The 18,116-nt window shown below is 35.8% G+C and overlaps 1 protein-coding gene across 21 annotated transcripts in view; it reads right to left on the bottom strand.

Moving 5' to 3' along the window:
* Positions 1–18,116, bottom strand: part of CAMK2D (calcium/calmodulin dependent protein kinase II delta) — a gene marked incomplete at both ends in the record, with an annotated part of 262,163 nt that overhangs the window by 11,091 nt on the left and 232,956 nt on the right. The window contains one exon of one of the 21 annotated variants that reach the window (XM_079716680.1): positions 17,566–17,618. The exons of the other annotated variants lie outside the window; for them this stretch is intronic. Coding sequence (XP_079572806.1) covers positions 17,566–17,618 — 53 coding nt within the window. Of the gene's footprint in view, positions 1–17,565; positions 17,619–18,116 lie in introns of those variants that run through there. 21 annotated transcript variants of the gene reach the window in all.

Raw genomic sequence — 18,116 nt, 5'->3', positions numbered from 1 at the left:
GGTTTTAGTTCTTATTGATTAAAGTCAACCAGTTTGCACTTTTAATGAATCTGATCTTTTTTTTTTTAGCAGATTCTTAACCACAAACTTAAAGTTTATATTTACTTTCAAAACTCCAGGTTATTCCCCTCATTACTGAACTGCAGGAGACTGAGCCCCCTTGGGCTTTGGCAACCCCATCTGGGCAGTGTTTATTTGTTGGTTGATTTTGCTGTGCCGGGTACTTCCTTTCCCATTTGCTATCATTTTGTAACACACATGCTGACCCTTTTCCCTTCCCCTTCTTTTCCTTGGGAAAATACAATGAATAAAGACTTATTGGTACTGAAAAAAAAAAAAAAACCCAAAAACTCCAGGTTATCCAGGTTGTGATATTCCTTATTTAAAACAAATGTCCTGGTGCTTTGTGATCACCTAGATAGGAGAGATAGAGAGGGTGGAAGGGACACGCAAGAGGGAGGAGCTGATTCACTTTGTTACAAAGCAGAAACTAACACACCATTGTAAGGCAATTATACTTCAATAAAGATGTAAAAAAACAAAAAACAAAAAACAAATGTTCTGTAAACCTAACTTGACTTTACTGAGACTATATGAGACTACCTTATAAAATATGATTTGTCCACAAATGGTTGCTAACAATGTCAAGGTTGATAATATCAAAAAATAATCTCCATACAGGTTAAATTCCATATTCAGTTATTTACATAATTTCATTTATATTGAAAAAAATAACATAAGGTTTCTTAGCTCCTATACACACCTAAAACATTTCTTGTCCATGATCATTTGATGACTGCACAGCTATAATATATCGAACATCAAAGCATACTGACAGAACTAGTGGCAGGGAATAATTCTGTAATAGGGATGGTGCCAATGGCACATTTTAGCTTAATTTAGTTAGGCAATAAGTGATTCATCTGTCTGTAGCGTCAACAGTATGAACATTTGGCAAAAACGCATGACAGCTGACCCAATTCCAGAATATAAAGGACACTGGTACAGAGGAGCTCAGAAAATGAGATTAGAAAAATGTGACTACCAAAACTTCCTCCTCGTATTAAATCCTCATTTAAAACTAATAGATTTCTTAGGATGCTATGTGGCTAATAGGAAAAAAATTGCAGTTTAGAAAACAATGTTAATTTTTTAGAATAAAAGAAGGAAAAAATGAACATAAGATCACTGCCCTTTGAAGAGCTTTATTAGGCTAACAGTTAGTTTACAAAGTGCGAACAGTTCTGGGTCACCTTCTGAAGTTCCTGAAAGTCTCTAGATTCCTTCAGAAGCATAATATGCAATTAGAAACATCAGTGTACATGGCCATGTTTCACTCTGAACCACTATGGAAACACTCATTAGCTCTTCAACAGTTTGCATCCTACAACTGGCTTAATTTTTGTCCTGCATAATCAAAGCAACACAAATTGCCTTCTTAGTTCTTATGTTCAGAAACAGTGGTGCTGTAGCTGGCAGGACGGCACATGGGAAGTAGCCAGAATGCTTCTGTGCTGCATCATCATAAAAGCAATGTGCCTCTCTTGGCTCAGGAGGGGCCTGGAACTCAGTAATCTTTAGAGTGCTTATTTCCCTGGAGCAAAGGCGCTTGAGTGAGTCAGGGCAGCACATGACAGCTGACTCTTTAAAGGAAAGCAGAAGGCTGGGAATGAATCATTTGTATATAGAAGCCTGTTGTGGTTGGAACTGTTGCCACAGTGACCTAGAGGAAGAAGGAGGGTTTGATGCTAGCTATATCTCCTTTCACCAGCAGTGAGGCTGAGGAACAATCACTGCACAAGATGCCTGGATGCCTATGTTCTGGGGGAGAGGGGTCACTATCCTCTGGCCTTCCCTCTTCCTGAATGTCAAGTAATGGCCACTCTGGAAGTCAAAGTGGGGAGAGCTTGAGAGGTGTCACTAATTACCCTGAAGATGAGGGAAGAGTGTACCAGTAAGGTGTTCCCTGAGTACCAGAAGCTTCTAACCTCATGGCTAGACACTTAATCACAGGGAACTGATTACCAAATACTTTTATTTATAGAATTGAGGTGCTCAAGCCTATACCCACAGGTCCCAAAGTAGTTTCTGGGGATTTCCAGGTTCCTAGGGGAAAGGCAGGAGAGAAAAGCAAGCGGGAGAAATGCTCCAGATCCTGAGTGTGATTACTTTCCATGCAATTCTGCAAAAGAATTGAGAACACTGTCATGTTCAAATTCATATTTTTGGTCTCTTTATTGTTCTAAAGAAGGCTGGAAGAGAAAGATAAGAGTGTGAATGGGTCCAGTGTTTAAAAAAACAAACAAACTCACAAACCAAAAAAAAACCCCCTGGGAACTGAGAGTGATTATGTAATAAAACAACTGATAGATTTCAACATTTCTCAAACATTATCAGATCTGAGCATCAGGACAATTCTCTGAGATACGCAGACCGATGCTACCTCTCTGTTTAACAGAGAAGTACAGAGTACAGGCACTGCCCAAAGGCACAGAGTTTGCTGATTACTCATTTCTGCCATCTTGAAATACTCCCCTTTTTTCTCTTCTCTCTGTTCTCATCATCTCACTCTCATTTGCAATGTGGACTTTAAATGTTTCAATTCCTTTTAAAGGTCCAGTCGGAGGCCCTCTTACCATATACTGTTATCCCTATGGCTCTATCTACACCAGTGTTTTAAATTGCTGTCTGTATCCCATGACTTCCAAATTGTTACCTTGTTTCTAGACTTTTCCTCCAGGTCTGTATGTCTGTGCCTATTTTGGAATCTCCGTTTGGATATCTTTAATGCGTCTGGAACCCAAGATACCCTAAACTGAGCATATGAACTTCTGTTGTCACAAACCTATTTGCTCTTCCAGGGACCTCCATCCTGGTGAATGGCATCATCCACCCAGGTGCACGAGCCAGAAAGAAGCCTGAGGATCATTTTTGACTTTCTCACACCCCCACTCTGAATCCAATCCTTCAAGTCCTATTGATTTTTCCTTTTCAAGGTTTTACACATTAGTCCACTTCTTTTCTTCTTACCATCACTCCGGTAAAAGCACCCATCATTTCTTGTCCAGAAAAATTATCTGAAGAGGGACTATGAAACCTCGAATAATCTAAACCCTGTCCATCTCACCAGCCCCACTCAAAGGCTGCCTTACTTTATCCTCTACACCCCACCCATGGCGCCTTCTCTCAGCAATTCAAAATGACCATGCTTCCTCCTACTGCCAGCTCTTCATGTGAGCTGCCCTCTCTTCTTGGGAAAGTGTCCCCCATTTTTGCCTTCATTTCTTTTATTGGCTTTCAACTCACCTATTATTTCTTCAAAAAGTCCTACTTGGAGTCTCATTTTAGGAGAGGTCCCCATGTTATAAGTTCACACATATCCTACACCTGCTGTTTAAAAGCACTTGGTACACTTGTATTTATGTATTTTGTGTGTATTTGATCAGTTTTCTCTATTATTATGTTGTAAACTCCAGAGGGGTAGGTACCTCACCATTACAACCCGCATCTAGCATAGTACATGGCATAGAGTAAATGTTCAATACATATTTGAATGAACAAACTCAAGTGCTTTCTTATCCAATCATCCATGAATCATATAATTTATCCTTAGCAATTACTGTGTTGTTTCCCAGGGTATGTCTTCAGCCTCTTCTTCGTTTCTTTTGCTTTTTCTTGGTAATCTCATTTATTCCTCTGGCTTTGACCATCTACTGAAGACTGCCAAATCTCTATCACGGACCTTAAATCTTTCTGGGCTCCAAGTTCATTTTTGTGACTGCAATCTAAACACTTCCTGTTGTCCTGGCATTTCATACCTGGGGTGCTCAAAATTGATGTCAAGCATCTTCCTGGCAAAACCTGCTGCTTCTGTTGTATTTCTCATCTTGGATGGTGGCATCGTAATCTACTCAGCTGCCTACACCAAAATCCTTGATGCCTCTTTTCAATTCCTCATACAGTTGATCACCGGCTCCTCTTTATTCATCCAAATCTTTCTCAGATCCATTTCTTCCTCTCTGGGCTCATTGCCATGGCTCTGATTCTGGCTGTCAGATGTTCCTAACCCCTCCTGCCCTGAGGTCTCCCCCGTCTCCTCCCATACTCTCTCCTCACCAGTCCCTCCACTCCTCACTGCTGATCCACTCCTCACTACCTCTATAGAACAGAGCTGACCGTGCTGTTCCCTGACTCTCTGGAGGCCAAAGCTCACACTTGTTTGTTTGTTTGTTCTTTAAAAGTTTTCCTACTCTATTTTTTTCCAGCTTCATTTCCCGACACTTCTTTTCCCCCAGGGCTCCCACATAACCTATTCTACAGCTACACCAAGGGGCTCACTCTTTCCCAACTAGTCCTGGCTCATTGATAATTCTGTGCCTTTCCTTCTGTTTGTTCCTTCTGCCTGGAAACTCTGTCTTCTGCCTGGAAATCTCCCTCAATACTTTGCTCCAATATCATCACCTCTTCTGTATGGACTTTCCTGAGTGTTCCAGATGCAGCTATCCAATCTCACTGTGGTTCTCCTATAGCATTATCACAGGATGTTCACAGATCTGACCAGGACATGACCACTTTCTACCTTTAACACCTAGTATTGAGTAAATGTCTCTGAATGCATGCACATATGAATACATAAATACATGGATAGACAATGTATATAAAGTTCTTTGTGCATTTTAATACATTAGATAAATGCTAAGTATGGAGGTGATGATGATCATATCTGGTGGCAGCCTGGCTGTGACTATGCTAACTGGAAAGGCATTCATGGGTCCTGCGTATCTCAAAATCAGCCGAATTACCACCATATATGAGGCCACAGTATTTCCATGGGGAAGTAATCTGTATAGGTCTAGAAAGATTAAACTAGGCACATCTATCAATGTTTAAACTTATAATTTCTTTTAAGAGAGTTGAATGGAGAGAAAGAACCAAGTTATCTGAGCTCAGGCTTTTTCTGAATCTTTGTTCAGATTTTAAATTTATTAGTTTGAGGTGAAACTATTTAATAATAAAACTTATTCAGAAGACTAGCTGGCCTACAATGAAACTTGGGTTAGGAAATAAATTGAATTTATACATGCAAATTGAGATTCACTAAAATGTTAGCAGAGTATCAAATATTAAAATCTTTTAGTGAACTGTGCCTAAAGATTTACTTATTCAGTGATCAAAAGTTGTTTAGCTTTATTTATATGTATCATCTTAGCTTAGCAGTTCTACTCATTTACCCTTTGTCAATATTTATTCTATTTATTCTCTCACATAAATCGTACCCATGTTTTCTTTGGTCAGTCTCCCAAGGCAATAGAAATAAGAGCAAAAATAAGCAAATGGGACCTAATTAAGTTTACAAGCTTTTGTACAGCAAAAGAAACCATAACAAAACAAAAAGACAACCTACAGACTAGGAGAAAATATTTGCAAATAATGTGACCAGCAAGGACTTAATTTCCAAAATATACAAACAGCTTATACAACTCAACAACCAAAAAACAAACAACCCAATTGAAAAATGGTCAGAAGACCTAAATAGACATTTCTCCAAAGAAGTCATACAGATGGCCAACAAACACATGAAAGTATGCTCAACATCACTAATCGTTAGAGAAATGCAAATCAAAACTACAATGAGGTATCACCTCACACCAGTCAGAATGGCCATCATCAGAAAATCTACAAACAATAAATGCTGGACAGGGTGTGGAGAAAAGTGAACCTTCCTACATTGTTGGTGGGAATGTAAATTGGTACAGCCACTATGGAAAACAGTATGGAGGTTCCTCAAAGAACTAAAAACAGAGTTGCCATATGGTTTAGCAATCACACTCCTGGGTATATATCTGGACAAAACTAGAATTCAAAAATATACATGCACCCCTATGTTCATAGAAGCACTATTCACAATAGTCAATATATGGAAACAACCTAAATGTCAACTGTCAATTATACAGATGAATAAAGATGTGACACATATATATAATGGAATACTACTCAGCTATCAAAAAGAACAAAATAATGCCATTTGCAGCAACATGAATGGACCTAGAGATGATCATACCAAGTAAAGTAAGTCAAAAAAAGAAAGACAAATACCATATGATATCACTTATATGTGGAATCTAAAATATGACACAAACGAACCTATCTATGAAACAGAAACAGACACACAGATGTAGAGAACAGACTTATGGTTGCCAAGGTGAGTGGGGAGGGATGGACTGGGAGCTGGGATTAGCAGATGCGAACTATTGTATATGGAATGGATAAATAACATGGTCCTACTGTATAGCACAGGGAACTATATTCAATATCCTGTAATAAACCACATGGAAAAGAATGTATATGTATGTATAACTGAATCACTTTGCTGTACAGCAGAAATTAACAGAACATTGTAAATCAACTATATTTCAATAAAATAAATTTTAAAAAATTTGCTCTATTTAATTTAACTACTCCTTCCACATTTCTCAGAGTTATTGGGTACCTGCCTGCCAGAGACTTGAAGGACAGGGAGGTTAAGTGACTTACTCAAGTCATCCAGCAAATTCAGAAGCTGTGCCAGGGCTGGAGCTTTATTTGGCTGAGGTATTGTCTGCTGTTTAATTCACTAATCTATGTTCCTTTCCAGCCCATAGTGCCTAATTCAATATTTTGAAATAATAAACTTAAATGAACTACCTAAATGTCTTTGAACTTCCTCTGGGAAGGTGACTGATGACTTAATTACTAAGCCAGAGTTGTAATTAATTAATACACCAATTCCACAAAACTGGGTATCCCATGGTTTTATTGTCTTTTTCCATGCTGCCATTAACAAAAATAACTCTTGGGAATAGTTTTTATTTTAGGCAAATATACAAATTAGGATCATTTTCATGTTCTGGGTAGTTTTATAGAAAAAGGTGCCTATCAACTCAGCTATGTTTGGAGTTTCCTGTGTTTCTTAGTGACTATTTTTATTTCACTAGTTTGCTATATTAGTTAATATTTAGGAGAGTAATTTCCATTATTTTGGCTTTAAAAATCAAAGTCATCGAAGATTCTGGAGTTGATTGGTTTAATACTCTATTATATAATATTTTATCCAAATATAACACCTGGAAATTACCAAGCTTCTAGTCAAGACTGCTTTTCAAGAAATTATTGTAAAGCTCACTTATCCAGAAGTCACTTGTTCAATAACACCAATATTCAGCTTTTTAATTGCTAGACGCCCTCAAGATTTAAAAGATAAATTATTCAAATCATCTTTGTACTTTGCTCTATAAAAACTTAACTACTCTGAATTTCAAGGCATAAATTGTTAATTGGGGAAGAAGTACTACTAGTCTTAGTCCTGTTAAATTGCTATGGTCTGATAATAAATGATTAACAAATATTTAAGAACAGAAAAGTCTGGCATTGGGATCATTTAGTGTAAGTGAAAATAGGTTTAGACTTTTTAAAAAGGTTTGTGAAGATATCATTGGGTTACAAAATATGGCTGTGTCATTCCTGAGTCTGAATCTGAAAGATGAAAAAAATATTTACTATTTTTTTAGAAGATTAAAGGATGTGTAAAGTATTTATAAAGATTTTCATTAAAAATGGCTTACATAAAAGTTTCAGGGTCTAAAGAAGCTATATATAGTTATATAGAACATTTGCTGATATGAAAGAATTCAGTCCATCCACATTAAAGTAATTGGGTAACTTTTTTGCCACCTGCAGCTGACTTGCAGAAGCTAGAAATAGGACTACATTATGAATATCACTGAGTATTCTAAGTATTAAGATGTTTTATGAATTAGATAGGTGTGGTACCACTTCCAGTTAAGAGTTGATGACATGGAAAAAAAAAGATTTTAAGAAACTGGTTCAAAGATTCATATCAACTGCTTAGATTTAAGATTAAAATTGTAGTCTCCGGGGCATCAAGTGTATTATATTTGCATGATACGAGAAATACTAAGCATTCTCAAGAGGTATCTCTTTCTTTCACTGCAGAACCAAGGTGATGGTCAAAACTATTGTCTCAAAAGAAAAATCCGACTAAGAAAAGAGAGAATGAGACTTAGGATTTTTAAATATTTGGAAAGTTATTTTTGCCTTGTTTTTGGGGGGATTGTTTTGTCGTGAATGAAATCCGGCTTTCCCCAAATCTTGGAACTGTAATGATTCCAACTAACCCCTCCAATCAATTTTACATGATATTAGCCAAAACAGGGCATGTATCTTTCAGGTCAAAAGTAAATGCCAACCTGTTCATGTTCTGCCCTTCAGTATGGATAGGCAGTATAAAATATTGACAAGAGTTAAAATCTTGTGCAGCCATGAGTGTAGACGTTTATTTTTTTCAATGATTTCTACTGTTGTTGCTCAGCTTATAATTAATTTATCTTTTAAGTAACTTATTCCTTTATAAAAGTATAAAATTTGACTTCAATGAAAAACAGAATTCACTATATGCTTAGATAAGTTTATTTATAACTTTACTTTTCTGAATAATTTAACTGGTAGATTCATGAATACTCCCTTGGACCAAGAATGCAGGAGCCTAGAAGGCTATCCGCCATGGTACAGAACCATCATATATCTTTGTTCATTTTGCAAAAAGCAAAAATAAAAAAACAAACAAATAGATCCACCAAAATTAATCGAAGTGTGATGTCTTTGGATTTTTTTTTGAGAAAGCACCAGGCTGACTACAGTTAGAGTATTAAAAAATGTTATTCTGTGACTACATTTATTATTAGGTCCCATATATCTTTTTAAGGTCTTTTCCCCTTGTTTCCAGGTTCACACAAGTTCCTAAACGCAGTTCAGTATTTCTCACACCAGTGTTTGCTTCAATGGGGTTGACACTAAGCAGTTTCCTCACCTACCACTGTACAGATTATACAGATATTTTAACTATAAGAACATCATTTCACTTCTTTGTAAGTGTTAAATAATACTCATCTCATTCTGACCCATTTCCCTTGATGAGACTGACAAGATAAAACAACAGATCTTACTACTGCTCAAGAATATGCAGCAGCATCTGCTGTCATTGTAATTCCATGCTTTCTAGCTAATTCTCATCTTCAGCAACTTTCATTGCAAAGTCTATCATTATCCAATCCATGCTTCCAGAATCATTGAATGGGAACTGCAAGAGCAGATCAGGTTTAGTGAAGTGGAAAAAAGAGAGGCCAATTCACAAAATATGTCATAGAACCCAGTCACAACACACTTTGTTCAAAAGAACTAGAGCACCTACAATCAATAGTAAATTAGGGAACTAGTGAAAAAAGTTAATGGAACAAATAACGTATCTATAGTTAAGGAATGTTTTTAATTTGGAAAATTATGGGAAATTAATAGACTCTCTTGATAAGTCAACTGTATAATGCATTTGTCTACAGCATTTTAGATCCAAAGGCCAGGGCTCGATGTAATATATGTGCCTATATGCCTAACTTTGATGATCTGATGATTATTATAGCCTTCTGAGATGTCAGACCATGGTTTGAAAAGGCATAGCAGTAGTCAGTCTGGATAAATTTATAATGGCTTATCACAACTTGCAAGACATACTTAAGGTTTGGAGGAAAATAACCTCCTATTTTCACCACACACACACACACACACACACACACACACACTCACAAAATGATGTGAATTCCTGTAAGTCTTCTCATGTCCCCATGCATTTGACAGAGAGCAGTGACAAGACTCCTAGGACCAAGAGTCATTTCTGTGATTAGTTACTACATTTTTCAAAACTTAATTTGGGAGGGTGAAAATATCTTTTTTTTTTTTTTTTTTTTTTTTTTTTTTTTTTTTTTTTGCGGTACGCGGGCCTCTCACCGCTGTGGCCTCTCCCGCTGCGGAGCACAGGCTCCGGACGCGCAGGCCCAGCGGCCATGGCTCACGGGCCCAGCCGCTCCGCGGCATGTGGGATCCTCCCAGACCGGGGCACGAACCCGTGTCCCCTGCATCGGCAGGCGGACTCTCAACCACTGCGCCACCAGGGAAGCCCTGAAAATATCTTAACAGACCAAAAATTCTTCAATAAGTTTTCATGGCTAATGCTTTTTATTAAAGTGATATACCTCACACTGGCACTATATAATTGCTTTAGCTCTGGGATATTCTGATCTAAATTCAGCTTAGAAAATTGATTTAAAAGTATGTGGAACAAAAAGGCTGCCTACCATTTCAGTAAAGTACAAGAATGTTGTTGCCATCAAGCCATCAGCCACTGCAGCCACCCCTGACAATTCAGGATGGAAAAAATGAGGATACTGGCCCTAGATAGTTAAGATGCATATCAAAGGAATAATTTCAATGAGCCCAGACTCTTGCATCTTCCCATACATAGCAAAGCACTAAATTCACTAACTTGAGATGTCTGTTTTTTTGTGTGATTAGCAGTAATCTTTTGATGTTCCACTAATTTTTTTTTTTTCTCCAGCAAAACCTCCTACATACCCTGGCTCCTCCCTTACCTCTTTGGGACACTTCCTCAGAGCTATCTGAGAGGCTGCCTCCCAGGCTATAGTCCTCAGTAAGGTCCTCGAACAAAAGATAACTCTCAACTTTTAGACTGTGCATCATTTTTTCCTTTTGACAAGTACTTGTTGGAATATCTTGGCCAAATTTTACAAGACCAGTAAAGTTATTCTTGTTTTAATCAATGTGAGTATAGAAAGAATTACATTTATGAACTACATATTTCAGAACTAACAACATATTGCTGTTGCTTTCATTTATTCTAGGATATATTATAAATGTAAATTATCATAAAATGTAACATAGTAGATACATATTTGTGAGTATGAAATACTTTTTTTCCATTATTTGTTGAATATAAAAGATGAACATTCATCAAAGACACCATTCAGGTTATCTGATGAATAATTAACAGTCCACACTTAGAAACTTGAAGTTCCAGGGGGGCAGACCACTTAGAATGCCTATAAAGGTTATCTTTAGAACTTGCATAGGCAGACTATACAACACATCACAAACCACTGAAGAGGAAATTCTTCAATAATTCACAACACTGCTCATGTTAGAAAATTCTAGTACAGACTCTAAGGACCTTACCTACTCAGATACAGGTGCTTACACATTCATCCCAAACAAACGTTTTGTTTGTTTTATCCTCCATAACAAACAAACAAGCACACTTCACTTTTATTAACTGTTCATATATTTAAATAGCATTAGTAAGTTCCATCTTAGTCTAATCTTTTTTTTTTTTTTTTTTTTTTTTTTACTTATAAAGGTTATAAATGAAGAACTTCTATTTCCTGAAGAGAGATTTAAAAACACAATCTCATATGCTCATACTGTTTCTACACTGGTCACAGTACCTCTAAAAAAATCACTGGAGTCTCTTTAAAGTAAGCTGTCTTTTCTGTCATTAGAGACTGTTAAGCTTTTCAGAGGTAATTCTCTATTCTTCAGCAGTATCTTTACATTTTTGTTCACCATAACTCTATACAATGTAATAGTATACAATTTTTTAAATTAGAATACTATAATTCTAGTAAACTAGTTAAGTAGAGAGTAAAAATACTCTGTACTCAAAATAGACACCACCACAGCAAGTTATTTTCCCCAATTGAAAACATTCTCTAGCTCAAATTGAAAACAACTGACATTCTGGAGCAGAATTTCTTTATTTTCTTTCTTTTAAAATTTGAAAACACATAGTGATGATGGGTTTTTGTCTATTACTCAAACTTTCCCTAAAATCCCAAATTCTCTCCTTAACGTTTGCCATCTGTGTTGTGCTGGATAGACATAGTGTAAATAACCACGTGTAGTGATGTTAATGAAGAAACCAATAATCCTGTAATGAATTACTTCAAAAACAAACAAATAATAGGTCTTTCACACTTAAGCTGTTAACTTCTGTCAAGACGGTTAGTTTCCCTCTGAGGAAACACTGAACCAGCTAATCACAGTCTCCAAGAAGGACATTTTATGTTATGATTCTTGAGATAGTTTGCTTGAGAATTTGGCATAGATACACTCCTTTTAAAATATGTATTTTACTTTTGTCGAAAAGAATCAGTCTACATACTTCTCTTTTATTCTCATCAGGGATAATCAAGACACCCTCAAAATAAGCCAATTTTTCAAAACATGTGAAAACATCCAGGGATAAAAGGATCAGTTTAAATGAGGAAAGACTGAGTCATTACTTAAAATGTTATGTTTAATTAAAAACAAAATATGTCTCTAAACTCAAAAATTTTGAGTTCAAACAAAATTAACTTAATGCAAAAACCTCATAATTAATATATTAACTTATTAAGTGCCTACTACATGATATCATGGAAGCAAAAAAACAGTGAATTAAAATAATCTAATTGTTTAAAATTCATGACAAATTAAAATAATACTTTTACCTTAATAAAAGCTTTTTAAAAATATTGGCTTTGGTTTTAAACCAAATATGAATTTATTTTCTGTACTTGGGCAGCTTCTTTCTTTGCTTATGTTGGTAGACTGGCTGGATTCTATATTGTGGGTCTTAACGTTTACAGATGTTTACCCACTTATCAAAATAAATGGCTTAGAAAATAGAAACACTAATGCTACAATAAAAATCACAGGTCCCTTTAGATTTATGGACTCTTTTAGTAGTGAACCTCTGTGCTTATATCATGTATTTATAGGAAAGAACGGCCAGAATTAATATAATTAATTTTGCTGACTATCATGGGCCAGGCATTTAACAAACATTATCTCTAGTTAACATGACTACGTTTTGTTATTGTTATTATTGTTAGGTTTAAACCATATGAAATTTTTACTGCTGAAGGTAAAAAATGGTTAAGTATTGAGACATCATTATCTCCACTGTACATAATATGACACAGAGAGGTTTACATGGGCAGCTGGATTGCTTAGCTCATAAAGGGCTGGGCTGTAATTCAAACCTACTACCTTTGACACCAAAACACATCCTCCATCCAAACAGGAAAGAGGATCCTGTGACTTACTTTTGAAATTTTCATTTTCTATATTTTTAGTTTCTAAATTATGGGGTGGGGGCAGAGAACATGTCATGTGGACAAAAACCTATGGAGATAAAAAGTTGAGATGTGATCATAACTTTTAGAGAATTCTAGTCTTTTTAGTGACTATTAGGACATGGCATGGTTGATTTCTATCTTATTTCCTTCCTCCATCAATTAAATACTTATTTCCTTCCTCCATCAATTAAATACTTATTATTCCTACTCTTGCCAAACACTGGGCTAGATACGGTGGATATAAATGTGGACAAACCAGTCAAAAATCTCTGCCTTGAAGAAATTTATATCGTAGTAGGGGGACAGAGACCTTAAGCAAATAAGTAAAATACATATTCCAGATAATGATAAATACTAGGAGAAAAGGAAAGCAGAGAAGGAGAATGGGAGCACTGGATTTGGAGGGAAACAATTTAAAACAGGGTCATCAAGGAAGATCTTAGAGGGTAACATTTGATCAGAGACTAAAAAAGAGAAGAGGCAGCAAGCACATGGAATCTGTATCAGGACATATTAGGCAGGGAATGGCAAGTGTAAAGGCCCCGTGGCAGCAACCAGCTTGATACATATCAGGACAGTGTTCCTGAGACATCTAATAGCAGATGAAGTCAGATAGTAAAGGGAGGTATAGCTGGAGGAGGTCCTGGTCACTGAGGGCCTTATAATCCATTCTAATGACATTGGCAGCCGATGGAAACAAGACATAATCTGATATATTTTAAAAGCATTACTCTGACTACTGTGTCGTGAATAGACCATAAACAGGTAATACCAAAGCAGGTAGACTGGCTAAGAAATCATGTCAATAATGTAGGCAAATGCTGCTTTTGTGGACAAGGGTGATGGAAATGGAGTTAGTGAGCAGTAGTCAATTAAAAAAAATTGAGTATACTTTGAGGGGAGAACCCATAGGATTTGCTGATAGACTGGGTATATAAGGAAAACAGAGGAGACAAAAAAAAAAAAAAAGCAATACCTATAACTAAATCTGTCTTTTTGTACCAAATATGATGCTACTTTTCATATGATGGACTGGCATATTTTGCTTAACAGTACTGACCAAGGGAAAAATGTTACACTATTACATATCAAAAGAAACAAAGAAAAGATAGACTACCTAATTCACTAAGTGTTAAGGATAAACATTCATGTACCTTGGAAGAAACTTTCTTTAACATAGAATAAAATTTTAATGCAAAAACAGCCATTCATTGGGGAAATGGACCAGCAGATATAATTTCATTAAAGAATGTACTACATGACTGAGAACTCCTTGAGGGAAAAGGTAAGCTTTTTTGGCCTCAGCCTAGTCTATCATATCTAGTACATAGTAGGTGTTCAATGATCTTTTTTAAAAAACTAATTGAATCCGAATTTTTCAAATAGAGGTCTCTTTGTTAGGAATTACATGTGTTACATGCATCTGAAATTTTCTGTATTTGCTCACATATGACTATTTGTAGCTATGTCCTTATGTTTGTTTTTCAATGACTATATTATTCTTGTTTTAGAATTATCTGGATACAAGCCAGAAACAAGAAGGTACACTATCATGCAGAATCATCTTTATCTTTTCTAGACTTACTCATGAGGGCAAGAAGTGTAGCTAGCACCTCCGTAGTGCACCTTACACTGCAGGTGCCCACGGAACATCTGTTGCGCTAAATTGAATAATGAAAATACTATTCCAAATGCAAATAAATAAAGACCCTTTACTTCTAGATAGTCTCTTCTATAAAGCACCTTCATTCAGTAGTGCTTTTTTTGCTTCTCCCTGTAATATCTTAGTTCTCCAGTTAACATATTGGTCTGAAATTGAAGGACTTATAATCTGGTAGAACGAATTAAAAAATGCACAGGACTAAGATTTATTTCTTTGACTACTTTAGACCTAGTCTCTCCCGAGAAAATCAAAGGAATTATACTGCAGAAATCCATACCAGAAAAAAAAAAGGCCATTTCACTGACAAGAAGAATCACTAAAGGATACAAACATAATTTCACATAATTTCTAGATATGTTTAATTCATAGAAAATAATACAAACTCAGCAAAGGACATAGCATTTCACTAAAGTAATTATTTTATTCTAATAAATAATTTCAGAATTATAAAGTTCATAGTTAATAAAAAAATAATTATGATTTAACTTCTGCATAGAAATTCATGAGGTCAAACAGTAATTTTAGATATTAAGTAATTTTATATAGTAGATACTTTAAAAACATGGAATACAACCCCATAATAATTCTTACTGGAATGTAGTTAAAGTACTAATTTTACAGTCCATTAGTACTATAATAACTTGGATACACAGGTTAGCAGATAATTTTTTCCCATTGTAATAACATTCCCTAAAACTGCAGTGATTTATTCCTATGAGTCCAGTGATTTAATTCAACTTTGAATTAACTATCTTTCTATAGTTATTCTGAATACTTTATATTATTAACATATATTACTTTACAATATATTATTGTACAATGTATAATTGCACATACTTTAAAACATGAGACCTTATAACAATCATTTAATAGTACTGCATTAAAGTAGGGTAGGAAAAAAACTTGCAACTCTGTAGTATTGATTTCACCATCTAAATTCTGTAACCGGGGGAAACCTGAGCCACAGAGAAGTTATGCAACTTGCTTAAAGCAAATTGGATAAAAGCTGGACCTAGAAACTAGTGTAGACTGTAGATTCCAATCAGATCCTTGCTAATATTTTTTTACATCAGTTAAAAAAGTAATAAAGTTATAATCCAAAAAGATAAAAGGAGACATAGAGAGTAATAAAATATTCTAAAACTTGCACAAGTTAAATTTAGCAGCTTATTAATTTTTTATCAGGTAATGGGAAAAAAAGATGCATGAAAAGAACAGTCTTAACACTCAATATATGCAACTATATTATAATGTAAATTAGATCTTGTTGACCATGAAATTTTTGATTATATAAATTAGGAGTATGATTACCTCCTATATTAACTGCCATATAAACTAATATCTATGAATAGTAAACATTAGATTTTTAAACTCTGAATTTTTAAAATAAATTCAAAGTTGAAAATCTGGTAGCTTAATCAAGATTTGGAAACTGATGGAAATAATCTTATAACATATATGCTTTTAGAATTTATGCAGTATTTAATAAAATAATGCTACATTATTTCCCTGTGGAGTTTTCTAAAAGTGCATATGAATTTTTTTGCAAATTTGTTAAAAAAAGCCATTAATAAAAACTTTGAACTGAGAAAGGGTATTACTATAGAATGAGCCTATGCTTTTCTAATGATAAAATGAGTAGCTACATGTTTTTGTTGGTTGCTTTCATTTGTTTTGTTTTGATTTCAGACTTTGTTTTAACCTGGGGTTGGTAAGAGTTCTTGACCTCATATTTTGTCAGCAGGGCTAAACAATCCTGAGGCTATCACTGACAAATTTAAGATTCAAAGCTCACAGAAGGCAAAGAGTAAAGAGAAAAACAGAGTGAGTGCGGAGGGTAAAATAAAGTAATGTGAAAAAAAAAGAGAAAATGAAGTAATTTTACATCGGTGGTAGAATGGAATGAATTCTGCATCAGTCCTATAAGTTATTGATCTTGACCTAAAAGTTAAAAGATCAACAGGTAGCCACACACATGCAGACAAGAATTTTTCTAAATAAACCTTTTTAAAAATCAAAGTTTGGATTAGAAACCTAAAAGAAGTTACTGTACACTGCACTACAGGTCTTCTAAGACACTTTCAATCTAATGGAATGACATAATCATCAAAAGTCCTTAAATAAAATATCCAGGAGTTTCTTAATTTGCAGATTCTCTTGAAGTAAGAAATGCATGCAAGGCAAGTGCTGAGTTACAGACTGCTTAAGGTGTGAAGGAGACTGGCATCAAGTGGTCCTCTGCCCCAGGGAATCCTACACAGAAATGATGATTTGCACTAAACAGTAGAATTTGAGTATTTAGTCATCACACTGTCCAATACTGTCCAGATTTACAAGAGACACTACTGTCCACTACTGTGATCTGTGTTCAGATCACAAAAAGCTCACTAATTAAGTGATTCTGTAGATTAGCTGAGACCATGACATCCAGGTGTCATCATATACCTGCCTCCAGTCAAGAGATAAGGCTGTCAATACCTGTGTCCTTAAACTGGGCCTTATGCAAACATTCTATGCATCTTCATTGCCATCACCTACTTGTCAGCAAAAGGAAAAAGCGTATAAACAAGCATGAAGTCCCCACATACAGCCAGTCTCACATTTCTGCAATACATTTCTGCTTGCGGTACAGAGCTCCACCGGCCTAGAGCTGTAAGAAAGGTGAAATGAAGCAAGAGATCCAAGCAGCTGCTGAATGCTGAGCTGAAGTGAGATGCCGGAAGCAGGATGAGTGACAGAGGTCACTTAAGGGCACACAGGAGCCCAACGTCGACAGGGGTTGCACAGCTCTGGCATCCTGTGAAAAAGCAGTAGATGGAACAAACTGATGCGCACACATCAGGAAGAAGTAGCTGACTCTGAGCAATGGTGCTGGGCAGGCTAGGAGGTGGAGAGACATTGCGGCACACAGCGACAGGCCTTGCAAACCATGGCTATAGCCACAAACCAAAGGACAGTCTTCACATGTATACAGCGTCAAAAGGACCACTTTAGGTACACCCACACCCACTGAAAGCAGTACTGCCAGCACTGCCATCTAGTCATGAAAGGCCACTAATGCCAGCTGTTTGACAACACCTGAAATTAATGAATTACTAGACATATATTCAAAATGGAATGATTATTTCATTAACTTTGGACCTAAAAAAAGTCATATTTTGAAAACACCATATATTCTAATAGAAAAACTTTTTTTTTAAGTGTATAATGGCCTGTTATTAACACAGTGCTTCTATGGTAATAACTATGCTTCATTAAGATGCTTATTTGTTTTTAAACTATTAGTATCTCTCTGTTACACTGAATCTATTGATGTAGCATTAGAGATAATATTTGGATTGAGTACAGGACAAAATTAGGAAGCTGCTCACAAGGTCAATACTAGGAAGTCAATATGTTGCCTTGGAGAAAGAAAACACAGGACCAGAAGC

Source organism: Hyperoodon ampullatus (genome assembly GCF_949752795.1).
Source record: "Hyperoodon ampullatus genome assembly, chromosome: 1".
NCBI lineage: Eukaryota > Metazoa > Chordata > Mammalia > Artiodactyla > Ziphiidae > Hyperoodon > Hyperoodon ampullatus.
This window is presented reverse-complemented; position numbering and strand designations above follow the sequence as displayed.